General features: G+C 47.7%; 1 protein-coding gene across 2 annotated transcripts in view; it reads left to right on the top strand.

Annotated features, from left to right (window-relative positions):
- Positions 1–15,592, top strand: part of arhgap46a (Rho GTPase activating protein 46a) — a 29,900-nt gene extending 14,308 nt beyond the window's left edge. The window contains exons 3-10 of one of the 2 annotated variants that reach the window (XM_076095730.1): positions 4,464–5,910; positions 8,295–8,931; positions 9,212–9,304; positions 11,418–11,491; positions 11,785–11,984; positions 12,603–12,694; positions 12,987–13,156; positions 14,015–15,592. In XM_076095730.1, coding sequence (XP_075951845.1) covers positions 4,464–5,910; positions 8,295–8,931; positions 9,212–9,304; positions 11,418–11,491; positions 11,785–11,984; positions 12,603–12,694; positions 12,987–13,156; positions 14,015–14,209 — 2,908 coding nt within the window. In that variant the 3' untranslated portion in view covers positions 14,210–15,592. Of the gene's footprint in view, positions 1–4,463; positions 5,911–8,294; positions 8,956–9,211; positions 9,305–11,417; positions 11,492–11,784; positions 11,985–12,602; positions 12,695–12,986; positions 13,157–14,014 lie in introns of both variants that reach the window. The other variant, XM_076095728.1, reaches the window with a different exon arrangement.
- Positions 15,593–16,218: the final 626 nt, after the last annotated feature.

The following is a 16,218-nucleotide window of genomic DNA, read 5'->3' as shown; positions in this document are numbered from 1 at the left end:
AAAAGCTCCTAGTGGCTGTCCTCTGGCCCAGCCCAGCTCTCTTCTGGATGTCGGGCAGCGGGAGCCAGAGACATGCACAACTGGTAGACATCTTGGCTCAGAGGAGGGAGGTGCATCAGTTCAGCTGTTGCAGGACAGCTGGCTCTCTGGAGGGGCCTGATGGGAAGCAGGGGGCTACCAGCTTCGCCTTAAGCCCAAAATGTCACTTCATTCTTCTGCTTGATATTCTTATGACCGGTTTGTTCAAAAGTGAGAGAAAAAAAACGAGGTCTGCACGCTGACGAAGTGGATTCAACGTCCTCAGCGAATCCTCTTTGTCTTTTCAGTTTCCTTCCTCTGCTCAGATCGCAGTGATCCCATTGGTTGGTGCTCCGAGGTGTTTGTGCAGCAGAAGCATGGCCTGTGCGACCCCATTTCCTCTTCCTGTCCAGTCAGTGTTAATAATAACCCCTGTTTTTCAGACCCCCTCTATTCCCAGGGGGTATATTTAAGAGCTTCCAAATCCATATCCCTCTCTCTGCCAAAGTGACTCAGCTGATGGCTTTTCCAAACGACAGTTATTCCAGGCAGGAGCGTAAGGAGAGACAGAACATCTGCTGACAGCCAGGTCCCCATAGTATATTTAGTTGGTTATTGAGACGACCACAGCAATATGCAGAACAGCGACAGAGGTATCTGGGACTGTGTTTGTGGGCGTGAGACACCAGAGCTGCTGAGACTAATTGAGATTTGCTGACTGTTAAATTGATTTGCTGCACCAGAGGCCAATCAGATTATACCTTGTTGGTTTCCAAAGGGCCCCTTAACTTCATTTTATCGCACATTTCACCATCTTCCTAAAGCTCTCGCATGCCAGCTTCAGACTCTGACTGAAGGGATTTGTACGACGCAGGATAGCTGTGTGTGTCTAATCACGTGTGCTTGAGCAGTGGTTAAAATGGAGTTCATATCTTTGCAAACAGCGAGACATTTAGAAAAATCTGATGGGAATTTAATTATCATGTCTCTTAACTTCTGTGATGAATTGCAGTCCGTAATCCCCACCTTCAGCTAACATTCAACTCTTTGACAGATGAGCTACTAGCAGGCAACACACACACGCCCTTTCCAAACAACTCTCATTGTGAGTCGAGTAAAGTCCAGGCCTGTTCAGTGTTACGTAAGAGCCGGCCTGGTTTCCCCTGTCTGACTCTGGAGGTTAAAGATGGCCTCTTCCCTATCATCTTTCTCTCCCCTCCTCCCCCCATTGCTGTTGTTTTCGGAGGCGTCTCCGTGACGATGGCACAGCATTCATTGTGTGAGCCCCCCCCCACACACCCCTCACTACCACACAGAGGCCCCTGAATGAGCCCTGAGGAATGCCATCCTTCCCGCTCATTCCCTCGCTGAACTCTCCCACGACTAATCCCCACCCCTTCTCATTTACACATGCTCACACCCTCCTCTCTTGTCTCCTTAGCTCTGTTGTCCCCCCTCACCCCAACCCCCACCAATCGTCTCCCCGCTCTCGGGCCCGTTGCTGTTTTCTCACCATTGTACTGTCTTTGTCCCTCGTTCGGCTCGGGGTTTGTAATCATACTTTATTCGGTTGACCTGAGGTTTTACTGATATGCGAGTGTTGTTCTCGCTGTGTAATGGGATTAGAGACTTTAGGTAAGAGATCGAAGACACCGTAAAGACTTACTGTTGGAGTTGGCTCCCAAAACCCCCTTTTTGCGATCGCGTTGAGCATCACACCAAACTCCCTGCTGACAGCCAACATAATGTGCCAGCGCTGGAGGGGGTGAACGTGCTAGACCTTTGCTGATCCTGGGTGGGACAATGGTCGGCAGACAACAGAGACAAAGCCTGACAAAATCCCTCTCTGCCAACATGATGAGCTGGACTTCCTCCCAGGCCCATGGATGTGTTCTGTTTCAGTCCCTGAAGAATAGGTTGTTTAATGTTTCTACTGAATTTATCATAAGATATCATTTAGTGTTTTGTATGGACAGGAAGGAATAGTAAAGACACTTTGAGTGTTTGTCTTTTTAGATATGAAGATGGAGCATCTACAGGATATAGAATTTCCCATGTATGATGTGAAACGTTTTGTAAATCTGTACATAAGCTCCCTATAATTAAGATTTAGCCCACACTTCCGCCCTGGGAGCAGTGTGTGAGCATTGCATGCGGCATTTCCTGTTTGTGTTACACATGGGGAAGCCCTCTACGACCCTCCAGAGGACCTCCTCCGACAGGAAGTAGTGGTCACTACTATCTCAGGGTCAGTCCTCATAAAGTACGTCACCCACCCACCAAGAAGATAGAAGATGGAAGATAGCCATGTTGTTTTCTTACAGTCGGCCATTACATGAACCCCAGATTGTTTTATGTGTGAACAACGAGGTTTGATTTGTTGTTGGATAATGGAAGGGGAATTTGATTATTGTGGTTTCATGTGTGAGGTCCGCTGTGTTCTTTGGCCGTCCAATCCTAATCGCCTTGATGTTTCATGTGTGAGCTGTTCCTGTTCCTAGCAAACCGGCGCTAAACAGTCAGCTGCTGAGGTGGGAATGATTTTTGGAGCGTTTGTATCACCTCCTCCCGCCTGACAGGACCAGAGTGCGAAAACATACACCGCTTCAAAGAGTACAAACAGTGGCTTCTCATGTTTACAGCTGTCACCTATCAACCCCCCCTTCTCCACCCTGTGTAACCACACACACTTGCTCGTAACTACTAAACAGCGGTGGTTTGGGGTGAATCCCGTCTTGTCAGAAGCTTCTTGTCTTCACACGTGTCTGTCTTTGTGTGTGTCATTTAGACGGTAAACCTTCTTGTGTTGGTCTCGGGGAGGGTGGGGGCCCTGGAGCGTTCCCAACAGCAGTCCTCGTGCTATGCCAGGTGGCTGAGAGCCAGCTTGTTTATAGCCCCTGCCTGGATGGCGAATCTGTGGGACTGTTGGAAGATGGGAGCCTGTTTACATTCAAAGAGGTGGTGTGACTCACTCTATAGACGGGGGTGGCAGAGAGAGAGAGAGAGAGAGAGAGAGAGAGAGAGAGAGAGAGAGAGAGAGAGAGAGAGAGAGAGAGAGAGAGAGAGAGAGAGAGAGAGAGAGAGAGAGAGAGAGAGAGAGAGAGAGAGAGAGAGAGAGAGAGAGAGAGAGAGAGAGAGAGAGAGAGAGAGAGAGAGAGAGAGAGAGACTGCCTGCAGCTCGGAGGACTAGAGGAAGTTTACCGTTGGCTTCAGGACCTCAGGGGAATCATTTTAGCATTGTTCCAGGGAGAGGGGGGGGGGGGGGGTTACTCCGCCTCCTTCCTCCTCCCTCTGTGTCCTCTTTCTACGGTTACAGCCCAACTCTCCACTTAGTCGTAGTGCTCTTCTTGGAAAAGGGAAGCCTTTGAACACTTGCTCTGGCTTTTATGTTTGGATTCACAAAGGACAGAAGGTGATCCACCGTGATCGAATTAATTACCCCCCACTGAATGTTAAGAAGAGGTTGCAGGGAGGGAAGGTAAGTCTCCTAACGCATTGAGACTACCTGCTTGACCTTTTTTGATAAAGTCTACAGAGCCTCTGTGTTCTCTACTGCGTCACATGTGTCTCACTGAGGCCAGCCGCCAACTGTGTCCACGTGCGATAATGCCCACTTTAGACACACTCTTTTGGTTTTAAAAGGGCAAGTTTGTTGATCAGTCGAGGAATGAAAAGTCCTGATTGCAGGGGGAGATTATGAGGGGGCAGCCGACCAGAGCAGCGTGACCAGATTGATGGCAGATTGTTTTACGTTGCTGGGATTAGCAGTGGGCCATTGGGCTTGAGGTTAGCCCAGCCGCTCAACCACAAGGAGAAGAATTAACCTATGGACCCGAGTGAAGATATTCTCAGCTGTGAACTACTACCATCCGGACTTCTCCCACATCAACCTCTTTTCATGTGGCCTGCTGGTTTACTGTCCAAATGTTGATTCAGATGGCCGACTTTTATGCCATGCGATGTAACCACCATTAGCTACTTCACAGGCATTTCAACTACCAGCAATCGTTTCACTACCCCGTGTATATTCTCCAGACCCAGTCCCACATGTTGGACGTGTGGATGAGCTTCAGTGAGATGTGCTGTGCTCAGTATTTTTAGGCACTTGGTTTGCACAACACACACTGGAGTTTTCATCTCAAGGGTTTGACAAGGCTTTTATGACTGCCAGACTAAAAATGGAGTTAAGTCTTTGGAGGTCAGTGAAATGTTTGGAGAAGAATTTGTGGATTGCTGCTGACTTTCCCAGCCCTGTCAGCTTTAGATTCTTTATAACAGATGAAATATAGCCAGTGCCTGTACATGATTGGATATGATAATAGTGCTTTTATGACACTGTCTGTTGACTTTAGGTTGTTTATTTCGGCTCTATATATATATATATATATATACTTTGTTTGCTCTGATGTCAAATCTCATTCTGCTTGTGTTTTCTCTCTTTTTAGGGATGCCTCTCAAAGATGGCAGCCTGCACCTGGTTCTAAGGCAGCCATGCTGGTGAAGGTGAACAGCATGAGCCGTAGCCAGCCCATCCCAGGCCCGCAGCAGCAACACCTCCAGCACAGTGCACATGGCAAAGCCAACACCTTCACCCTGCACCCATCCAGCAGCAAGCCCCAGGGGGGGCACTCAAACTCTACCCAGGGATATAAAACTGCCCCTTCTGGCAAAATGGCTGCCGACACACGTCAGGCCCATCACCTGAGAAAAGCCAGCAATGGCAGCTTCTGTTTGGTGTCGTTAGACGGTAGCCAACCCAGTCCGCTCCTTCACAGGTCACAGACCAGCACACCGTGCCCCGTCTCTCCCCAGTATGGTTGCACTACCCCAATCTATGACGAGCCAGTTACAGAGTGTCCCATATATGATGAACCCCCGACAGACATGGAGGTAGAGGGGGCGCACCTGTACAACGGACACCCTCTGTCTCGCCTGACACCTACCCATAGCCTACAGAAACCCAGACAGCTCCAGCACCCTGGTTCTTCTCATTCAGGGTCCAGACACAAGAGGAACCCTTCTGCCTCCGACTACAGCCCAGCTGGTCTGGAGTGCATCAAGCACATGATCAACGTGGACCCCAAACAGGGGCTGCTATCCGGCTCTCCTGTACCCACACGTACCCCTTCCCCTACCTCCAGGCAGGATCCTGTCTTGACCCAGCCTCAGCCACATCCCCAGCCCCAGGCCCACTCTTTGCCCCAGACTCGAGGCCCGTTGAGGGACAGAGAGCCAGGGACCCCGGGCCCAAGTACACTGGACAAGAAGCAGAACTGGCGGGTCCTTGAGGCCACTGTCCAGCGCGCCATGGAGGCACGACACAGCAGGCAAAGCAGCCAGGCCTCGCAGGACTTCCCCTCCTCAACCCCCACAGCAAACCCCACGGCAAACTATCAAGACTCCGGTTACTCCACCGGCCCCTCTCCGAGTCTGAGAAGGAAGAGCAGGAGGAGGGTGGGAGCCGGTGGTGGTGCTGCAGGAGGCAGGCCGGGCTCGGTGGGCAGCAGCGGGGAGCTGTGCGCCCTCAACGAGAGGCTCATGGCCGAGATGAGGGAGGTGGTGAGTCGCTCCAACACCATGAGGGAGGTGAGAGCCGGGCTTGACCCGGAAATAGGCGAGAGGGGGGTTGTCGTACCCCGGACGCGCTCCCCCGCCGACTCACTCAGGTGGTACGGAGGAGGCGGGTCGGCCAGCAGGTGCGCATCGCGGGAAGACCTCCCCGGGGCGCCCCGGTCTCTGAGTAGGGTGGGCAACCACGGCAATCCGGCACTGACGCCTCTGGAGATACCGGGGAGGCAGAAAAGGACCTTTGAGAAGGTGGACACCTTGGAGATGAGTGTGGATAGCCAAGCCAGCCTGTCCTCGCCAGAGACCCCAGGGCCGCCCTCTCAGGTAACCCCTCCTGTTGTCGTGTGTGTGTGTGTGTGTGTGTGTGTGTGTGTGTGTGTGTGTGTGTGTGTGTGTGTGTGTGTGTGTGTGTGTGTGTGTGTGTGTGTGTGTGTGTGTGTGTGTGTGTGTGTGTGTGTGTGTGTGTGTGTGTGTGTGTGTGTGTGTGTGTGTGTGTGTGTGTGTGTAAGGCAAACAGCGAGAAAATAAGTTGTTGTTAATAAGTAGGAGAACACATCGTAGCTACTCCAATATTATGATACTTTCCCGGCTGATTAAGAGCTCAACTGTGACCGTGTTATTGTGTGGTCTGTTTACCTCAGCAGGTTTGCTCGGATTCTGCCTTGTTTGGTCTAGAAGTGCTCCGATTACTGATGTGTCTCCAGATTAGAGAAGAATTCAGTCTCAATGTGTCAAAGCATCTGCGTATTATGGGAATATTAAGCTGCTGCTTTTGTATTGTGTAATGTGTCTGGTTCTCAGAGAGCTGTTAAGCAGAAGAATGGACAGATTGTGTGACTGATCATAAATATCCCTTTTGACTACGGGGGCAGATCAGATAACACAACAGAGTTGGTTATAGTTTGACTAAACTACAAAGAGGGACATGTGGAGGTCACGGTTGACTGCTTATCTTCACGTCCTCAATAAAGCGGCACATGATCAAAGATGGAAGAAAGGTTACATAAGTAGCAATAAGTGGAGCCAGTTTCAAGATCTGCTACTTCTAATCTCCAAATCCCCTCTTGTAGCAGAATCACACCCCATACAGCAATATTACATTGTTGTGTTGTTTTTAGAAGCGGCCCCACTTCACCTCTGCACCTATGATAATGAATGTTTGGTCCTACAGGCAGCTGTGGGATGAGCACAGTAAGGCTAATCATCTCTTTTAAAGAGAACACTGAGCATTTTGTGAGTGATGCCTTTTACGTTCCAAATCTTGAGTCCCTGAATGTCCCCAGGACAGTGGGCGGGCTGGGTACTGCTGACTAGAATGGCCACAGTCCCAGCATTACCTGTCATCCTCTTACCACCGTCCATCTGCCTTGCACTGCAGGTACTGTGTACTCGCATGCCAGCTCTGTGCTTTTGGCATCTGGGGCCCACGCCAGGCCAGAGAGATTCAGGACACGGCTTCCCTCGGTCAGGAAGGAGGGCCGCTGGGGCCCATATGGCCCAGGCTTGGCAGGGAGATGAGGAAGGAAGAGGAGGCAGGCTGGTACCACGGCGTATTGGTACCACTGTAGCTTAAGCATGTTAGACAACAGCCAAGGAGCACTGAGCGGGCCCCCTAAGTCTGTCCTGGAATGTTCTTCAGACCTGCTGTTATATCACACACACACACACACACACACTCGCTCACAGATTATGACTAGCTATGTATGAGCGGCTCTATATTTCCATATTTGAACATTCTGTTCTTGCTGAAAGACCTTATGAACTAGCTTGTTCAAAGTATGCACTCAAACCGTCCATTTCCCCCCAAAAGAAACATGAATAATTCATGTTTTTTAAAGTTGTGAGCATTTTCCACTGTTTCACTGTCTCAGTTCATATTTTGACTAAATGACCATCCTGGGCTTTCACATCTGGAAGCTATCTGTTAAACAGTGTAATTTACCAAAAATAGAAGTTTACATTCCCATTCCATAGTTAAACATGTGCTTTGTTGCGTTTGATCTTCTGGAGTTGACCTCTGTCACCCATTTTATAAAAACAAAAAACATGAAGTTTGTACGGCTGTAAAGACTCTCTGCCAAAGCCAAACCTCAAATCTGCTCCATTTCATTGAGAAACCAAAAAGTCCAGCTTGTCTTTCACTCGTGAGCTCCTCATTACATCAGGGTCTCATGGAAAAGACATGCCAAAGAGTTTTATGTCCCATTAGTAAAGTTGAGCTTTGATTCTGGCTGGGGTTTGGTGTTGTTCCTGGCTGTTTGCAGAGAATATCTGGGTTACTGTCTTCCTCTATTAAGGGAGTTTGAGGTGCTCCTCAGAGGCTTAAACTCCACCACAAGGGATCTCAGGGACGTATCGAGCATAGCGCTGGTTTTGCAGGGTAGGAGAGGTAAAGACTGACGCTGCTATCTGGTCACCTGCTCCTGAGGCCAGGGTTCATGAGGATTTGGGAACATTGTTTTTTTTCCAGTACAATTCTTTTCTGGCATCAGGAAATGAATGTGCCGCTCCGGCAACAATTCCCCCCTCGACCCCCAGCACTGCAGAGCAAAGCTCGGTAGGTGGAAGGCAGCGCAGCTCCGAGGGTGACACAGTGAAGACTCTGCAGCTGCACACACACACACACAGTTTGTACCTCTGCTGCACTCTTGCCCCCCCCCGTCTCCTCTTCTTCTCCATCTCATGTCCACCTCTTGTCCCCCCTGCAGGAGGGCACCCTTGAACTGCAGGCTCAGTTGGAGAGCCGGAAGAAAGGCATGGTGGATGGGCGGACGGCTTCTCTGGGCCCTCACCGGCCTACCAGCCACGACAACAGGGAGGGAGGTGACGGGGCGGGAGGGAGAGCGAGCTCCTACCAGCTCTGCTACGCCACCCTGCGGCAGCCCCCGCCTCCCGACACGGGCATGGAGGACTGGGCCAGCAAGCACCTCAACATGCACACGCAAGGCCTGTTCCGCCGCCGCGTCTCCATCGCCAACATGCTGTCGTGGAACCGCGGCTCCATCAAAAAGCCCATGCTGGTCACCAGCAACCGCGCCGTCAGGAAGGAGGCCTGCGAGATGTTCAAGCTGGTGCAGGCCTACATGGGAGACAGGCCCTCGCGTCTGGACCGCCGCCACTGTGCCCTCCTCGTCATCACCAAGTGCTGGGACATGCCGGGGCTGCGGGACGAGCTGTACGTGCAGCTGGTGAGGCAGACCACGAGCAACGCCACCCCAAGGAGCTTGGCGGCGGGCTGGGAGCTGATGGCCGTCAGCTTGGCGTTCTTCGCCCCCTCTCCCAAGTTCCGCTGCTACCTGGAGGGCTACATCCAGAGACACACGGAGCCCACCAGTGACAAGAAATGTGAGTCTCACACTGAGCAAGAGGGTGGGTCAACTTTCTTTCTTCTGTACCTCCCTGCGTTGTTTGATAGTCAGCATTGTTTGTGCAAGCCAGAGAGATTCACGTTTAAATTGCATTTGCATTTTATTACCCTTTCCGTTTTGATTCAGAATTGTAATTTAATTGAGTTATTATGATCATGAGAGAAAGCACAGTATTGGTATTGACGAGCCCAATGATCTGATTGTCGGCCTTGTGTTCGTCTAACTATCTATCTTGTGTTTTCTTCTGTTTCGTATAGTGACTCAATTCATATTGGAGCAGCAGGAACTAAAGCTGAAGAAGAATTCAAAGTCCAGAAAGAAGAGGAAGCAGAGTACAGATGAGGAAGAAGGTAAATCTTTTGTTCATTTACTTGGTCGTCGGTACAAAATATCACTTTAAGAACAACTGGATCCCATTTTTACAAGTGTATCTGTTTAACAGAGCACAAAGTAGGCAGGGGAGGAACTCCCAAAGATGTTTTTATACTTATAGTCTAAGCCGTGGAAACCATTACAGATCTAAGGTATCGCTCCCTGTAGAGTGACCGCTCTGAGTGGGATGGAAAATTCAACTCTGTGCAGTTTGTCAGATGAGTGCATGCTGATGTACTTGCAGACACAATGAATGGGTTTAACAGAAAGCTGAGCTGGAAAAAAAAAATAAAAAATATGTAGGATGAGAATTTTTAGAACGTTCTCTGTGCACACAATGGACCACACTGTGAGTCATATTAGTGGCCTCTCTCTTGGCACTCGCATGTCCCACAGCCATTTAAAAGGATACCTACTCATCGGCCCGTGCGCTCATTAGAGCAGCCCACACTGCCAGCTCTGGTGGTGACGTCATCTCACTGCAGACACCACAGCAGTGGCCTCACACATTGTACTTCAGTGACTCAGACTCCAACTGACTAAGAGGTCAAAGAGAGAGCCCGCTGAACGTTTCTGACTAAGTCTGAAGGTCTTTTTTAGAGAAAGGAATCTTGATGAAAGCCAGCGAAAAAAAAAAAAAAAAAAAAGTCTCGCGTGTGCAAAAACAGCATAATGGGAGCTGCTGTTTGCTTGATGCATGGAGGAGCTGGGACACGTCCATTGTGTAGGACCAGAGTAATGAGCAGCTGTGAGCGGTAGGATTGGGAGTCACGTGGAGGCTTCTTTTCAGGACAGACCAGGTCTTGGCTTGGAAAAGGACTTCTTTGGGCTCGGGGCCCGGGAAAGCGCTGGCTTCGGCCTGCACTCGGTTTAGTGTAGACTTGTCTCATAAACAATCCCCGAGATGAGACTAAAGTTGTCTCGTCGACATCCTTTAATGGCTCTGTGTTGTTGTTGTTAAGTGCATGTGTCGACAGGTGTCATGCTGTTCTCAGCCTGGTACAGTACACTCAAGCTCCTAATGAGCTCCTATGTCTCCTGGGCATTGGTTGCCTGGTTGTTGTTGTTTTCATGCCGTCAAACCTGATGTAAATGTAGACCACCGGTAGTGTTTGAACCCTCTCTCACTGCAGCAAAAGGACTCTGCACTCTTGCTTTTCTGCGAGTGGGTGTACAGCATCTTGTCTTGGGAGCCTTGGGGGGAAAAATAGCCCATCTTTGCCAAGATCAAGGTCTAATTAGACATACTTATAGTCAAACTCGGTCAGATTAGCAGCAGTTGTGACCGGGAGTCACCTGTTTGCCATAACTCTGGGGCTGTAGAGAACATGATGGTGGAAAGTGTCTCATCTGTGTGGATTTTTTTACCACTGGCCCTGATTTAGGCAGCTGATACAGTGGAGAGTCTGGGAACGGGAACCCGTGTTACCACAGCAATGAAAGATTTTCATTTGTGCATACAATGACCCAACAATCAGGGTTTTCTGCTGGCTTTTTGCTTGTTTGAGAGCTAGAAGTGTACAGTATCTCGTAACTGTTTTAAGGAGAGATCAGGTCTCACGAAGGACACCGTCAACTCCGAAAAACCACGTCGTTCCTCTTCCGAAATAGATCCGGACCCTACAGCAGCTACAAAGGGCAGGTAGACAGCAGACAGGGAGCCTCTGCGCTTCTCGTTGTCCTCGGAGCACTTCATGTCTGTGTATGCTGATGAATCACCTGAGCGTTGGACGTGTAGGCCGGATCCTGTCTCTAAAGCTTTTGTTCAACAGCAGTAGTAAATCTTCCCTCAGCCTGACAGTTTAGCCGGGCCTGCTCTAATCCCCATATGCCAAAGTCACACCGTCAACATGCCTCTCCAGTTACCACCGCCTGTCTCTCGTACGCTGTGAGACATCTGTGGGAACCAAAAACACAGTTTTTTTTCCATGTTTGTGGGAAAGAATTTAAATAATTTATTATTGTGTGTGTTCAGTAATGCCTGATGCTTAAGGGTGTTGCATAGGGCGCTTTGAGGTCATAACAGTGTGCATAGTGTTTCTTGCGGACTCTGTTTTCAGTCTCGAATTGTCCTCCTCTGTCAACCTACAGGTCTGCCCATCAGCACATATTCCAAGTTCTGCTATCGGAAACTGCAGAAGGTGGCGATCACCGGAGGCAAAAAGGTAAGCCGAAAGAAATAAAGAAAGGGGAGTAAAATATAAAAACGTTCACATGATAAAAATAGGACGCATCAGATTGAAAGTTGCGATTCGGCAACTGAGTCACCCTGGGTACCGTCACAGAGACGCATAATTACAGGCCCACTGACAGTCACAGATACATAAACACAGACCCAGTCATAGTAGCGCACCTGCACACACAGTCATGATTAGTATCATAGTCCCTGACACAAACACACACTCACACACACGGGTAGTAAATCTCTCTCCTTTCCTTACCTCTCTCACCCCTCCAGGGTCTTCGTAAGCCCACCTTGGAGGAGATCGACCACAGTAGGCGGGCCATCGTCACGCCCTCCCTGTTTGGCAGTTCTCTGGAGGAGGTGATGGAGAGGCAGAGCGAGCTCTTCCCCGACAGGAAACTGCCCTGGGTGCAGGTTCAGCTTTCCCAGTATGTCCTGGCTCTGGGCGGGGCTCAGACGGAGGGCATCTTCAGGTAAGACGGGCTTTACTAACTCCTAACTTGCATGCCTCGACTTGAGCAACGTGAGAGAGGGGAGGAGTTAAGGAAATTAGACGGAGATCTATGTACTGTTTTGTGCTTTACTGTATGCGTAGTGTGCATAAACAACTGTGCGTGTGGTCTCCTGTATCACTGTATTTCAGAGTGTGTACAGTACACACAGCAGACAGCAGAACAAACACAGCCCTGAGACCAGCACTGTTTCATTTGATACTTCATAATGTGTGTTTACGTTACCACTTAAGCTTACAAGCACGTGGGAATTACACAGCCGTGTGTTTGTGAAGGGTTTTATCCAGCAAATATAACATCTTGACTTGTTTAGAGAAGTGTCGGATCTCCCTGTGAAACTCACAGCTCCTACACAGGGACTGTTCTGAGCGGCGCGTGTTATGCTTATTCCAGTTTTCTGTTTCGTTCCAAAGAAGTACTGCAAGAACAGAGTACTTTTAGCCACCAGGGCACATTTGAAGCCAATCGGGTGTGCATGAGTAACGGATTTGCCAAAGGGCACGGAGAAGCTGTGACGATGGAAGTAGAGGTCCCTCTTGTGGCCACTGAGTGTAACTGGTTTTTTTAATACATTTTCAGAGTGCCGGGAGACATTGATGAAGTGAATGCGCTGAAGCTCCAAGTAGACCAGTGGAGGATCCCAGAGAATCTCTCTGATCCCAACGTTCCTGGTGAGGAAGGATGTATTTGGCTTGTTTGTTATTGTGTGTCTGTGTTAGGGCTGCACAATATGAGGAACATATGCCAATACTTTGTTGAATATCACGACGAAAATATTAAGGTGTATTCAGTTCTGCCTTTCTGCTGATTGAGCACAAAAGGCAGCAATTAAAAAAAAAAAAAAAAGAAAGAAAGTTGATGCAGTTTTCTACGGATACTATTTTTCAACTAGCTCCAAAAAATCCCTGAACAATATCGCAGTCTTTCACAATGTGTTTATCGAGTACCTTTTGTCTTGTTCAGCCTCTCTGATGAAGCTGTGGTATCGGGAGCTGGAGGAGCCTCTCATCCCCATGAACTTCTACAAGCAGTGCGTCAGCAACTGTGACGACCCAGCGGCGGCCATCGCTGTGGTTCAGTCCCTGCCGGAGCTCAACAGGCTGGTGCTCTGCTACTTCATCCACTTCCTGCAGGTAAACCACCATGTTGACAAAGATTTATGCACACAGCCCATAATTTACCCCAACCAGGGTCCATATTCCACATTTTGCACCTGTCGTTTTCTTGTGTTTCCATGTTTAGTTTATTTTAATGAAGACGCACCATGTTACCTTTTCTCACACACACACACAGCTATTTGTAATATTATATTCAACTCTGAAAGAAAGGTCATTATTGCCAACGAAAACAAAAATGATATACTTCAGGAACTAAACTAAAATTGAATAAACAAATTAACTAAAACCTAATGAAACATGAAATTCAGGATTAAAACTCGAGGTCGAATGATTTTAGTTTTCGTCTTTTTTAAAGTGAAAACCCACAACTTTTTAAACCCCCCCCCACCCCCCCCCCACCACCACACACACCGGTGTTTCCAACTGGCATTATTGTTGGCACCGCTGTTGCGAATACAACCAGCTGGATTTCTGTTTTCCTCCGAGCCGAGCAATTACCACCAACACAGGACACACTTTATTTCCACAGTTTGTTCCACCGTCCGTCATTTCCGCTAATGGAGAAAGTAACGGCCAAGAACCTACATTGGTACTTTTAGGTGACCGGGGATATCTACTGTGAATTCCTTTTGAGTACGATGTTGTTGTGTACTTCAGTCTTTTACCCTGAAAATGTATTACTCCTACAGACATATTAAAACTAAACTTCAACTCAAGCTTTTAAACCGATTCAAAAACAGGAATATATTTGAGCTCTTAACTGATTGTGACTCATCCATTGTTCGCTGCAGGTCAGAGGTCGGCCTGTGCACTCAGCCTCGCTCATTGCCGTCTCTCTCTCTCTCTCTCTCCCTCCGTCCTGATTATCTCCAGGTGTTCGCTCAGCCGTCCAACGTGGCTGTGACCAAGATGGATGTGAACAACCTGGCCATGGTGATGGCGCCCAACTGCCTTCGGTGCCAATCCGACGACCCGCGGATCATCTTCGAGAACACGCGCAAGGAGATGTCCTTCCTGAGAATGCTGATCGTTCACCTGGAGACGGGTTTCATCGAAGGGGTGGTGTAGCATCTCCAGTTACACATTTGCAATCATGCGCAAACACTGTTTCGGTTCAGACCACACTGGAAACTCTCTGGGTGAGATATTACAACACTAGCACTGTGAAAACAGCTCAGACTTTGGACCGCTTGTTCTCGCTTTAGCTTTCTCACTGAGAGACAAATCACATCACCTTTTAGGTTTTCACTGTTTCTTTGATACTAAAATCAACAGCGACGGCTTTAAAGTGTAAGCGCTGCATGTGAAAACAGATTTACTCTGAATGGGTAGTGCTACAGTTTCACAGGACAACTGGGCGGTGAAAAGTGAGAGTCTTAGAGTATTTTCTTCCGAAGTAATCGCATTCACAATAAACCTAAACACGGCAGTGTTTACATTCTGTGTGTGTGTGTGTGTGTGTGTGTGTGTGTGTGTGTGTGTGTGTGTGTGTGTGTGTGTGTGTGTGTGTGTGTGTGTGTGTGTGTGTGTGTGTGTGTGTGTGTGTGTGTGTGTAAGAAAGACACAGCCTCCCTTAATCATGTACAGAAAAATTTAAAATATGAAAAAAAGTAAAAACTCTTGTAATGGTGTCTTATTAATAAGCTTGTGCTGTTTCGAGTAGTCGTGCTGATGGCTGGCCTCCTCGTATTTCATTTTACGAGGCACAAGAAGCCGCTCTGAGCACTGAGCCTTCATTTCAAAGCACAAACTGGAAGGATGTGCAGAAAAGCTCTTTGTAACGGCCATTTCCTAAGAAAATAATCTTGGAAGTGCTTTGATTTTACAACTCTAAACACTCGAGTGAAGAGTGTTGTAATTACAGTTCATGTCATAGCGATGTGGGAGGTTGGTAATTCAACTGACGATACCCTTTCTCTGTTATCTATATATAAAAAAAACATCTTTCAATTGGATTAGTGTTCTGTTTTGTTTGCGGTCTGTATGTGTTTTGGCTCAGGTCTTCTAATAAAACGGGTGTTGGATGTGATAACTGTACATGTTCTCCCTCACAGACTGAACATTGAATCTACCACAAACCCCGATACTAACAATGGAGTCTCGTTCAACTGTCGAGCACTACGAGAATGTAGATTAAGCTTTTTGTGTCCGTTCTCAGGCTTTGCCTATATGTAAATAAATTATCTGTGTAAATAGTATTAACTCTCCTTAAGTGTATTCTAATGATCCAGGTTAAGGGTGAACTTAAACGTTGCTGTAATTGTTTTTGTAATTAACTGTTAATTTCTCTGCTGTAACCGCCTGCCTTTTGAACATAGGACGGATTCAAACCACTCTCCATGTGTGTGTGCACGTGTGTGTGTGTGTGTGTGTGTGTGTATATGTGTGTTTGCATACATTCTTGTTATAATATGGAATGACTGTCCATAAATAAAGATCTGTTCAATTGTAGATCGGATGCCTTGTGTTTATTTTGATAGTGGTTTGCAGAGAGGAGAGAGTGCAGGGTCTCTAGAGAACATTTCATCTGCCTCTTGTGAAGAATTTTTTCTGAATTAAAGTATTTCTTCATGAATTAAATGACAAAAAATGCGAAATAAAGCTTGAAAAAATGTAGGATATTCTCCTGACCGTCTACATCAGTGAGATCATCTGGATTTGGTCTTAAATACTTGCAGGTGACAGTGATATTTTAAAGAATTCTTATTTTTACCTCGGAGCATTGTTGAGGTTAATTTAATTGGGATCTTTTATTCATTTCAGTTGGAATTTAATAATATTTAAACAGTATTTGTGAATTAACACCTGAAATGTGGGCTCATTAAAAGGCTAAACTAATTGATTATTACATAAGTTGTTTTAATGAATTATATAAACAGTCTAAGGTGTCAAATTCACAAAATAATATTGCATGTATTCCTTAATTTGGATCTTGAAGGACCTTACCTATCAATCAAGGTGAACACGCCATTCAGAAGGTTTTAAAATCGATTTGTCCAGAGTTATGAAACTCTTATTCCTTTTGTAGCTGTGACTGCACAGGCGAAAGGTTTTGGCAAACAGATACAAACCTCTCC

The sequence above is a fragment of the Anarhichas minor genome, unplaced genomic scaffold (genome assembly GCF_050575085.1).
Source record: "Anarhichas minor isolate MPS153535 unplaced genomic scaffold, ASM5057508v1 ptg000021l, whole genome shotgun sequence".
Lineage (NCBI taxonomy): Eukaryota > Metazoa > Chordata > Actinopteri > Perciformes > Anarhichadidae > Anarhichas > Anarhichas minor.
The sequence above is the reverse complement of the archived record's forward strand: the minus strand, read 5'-3'. Positions and strand labels throughout refer to the sequence as shown.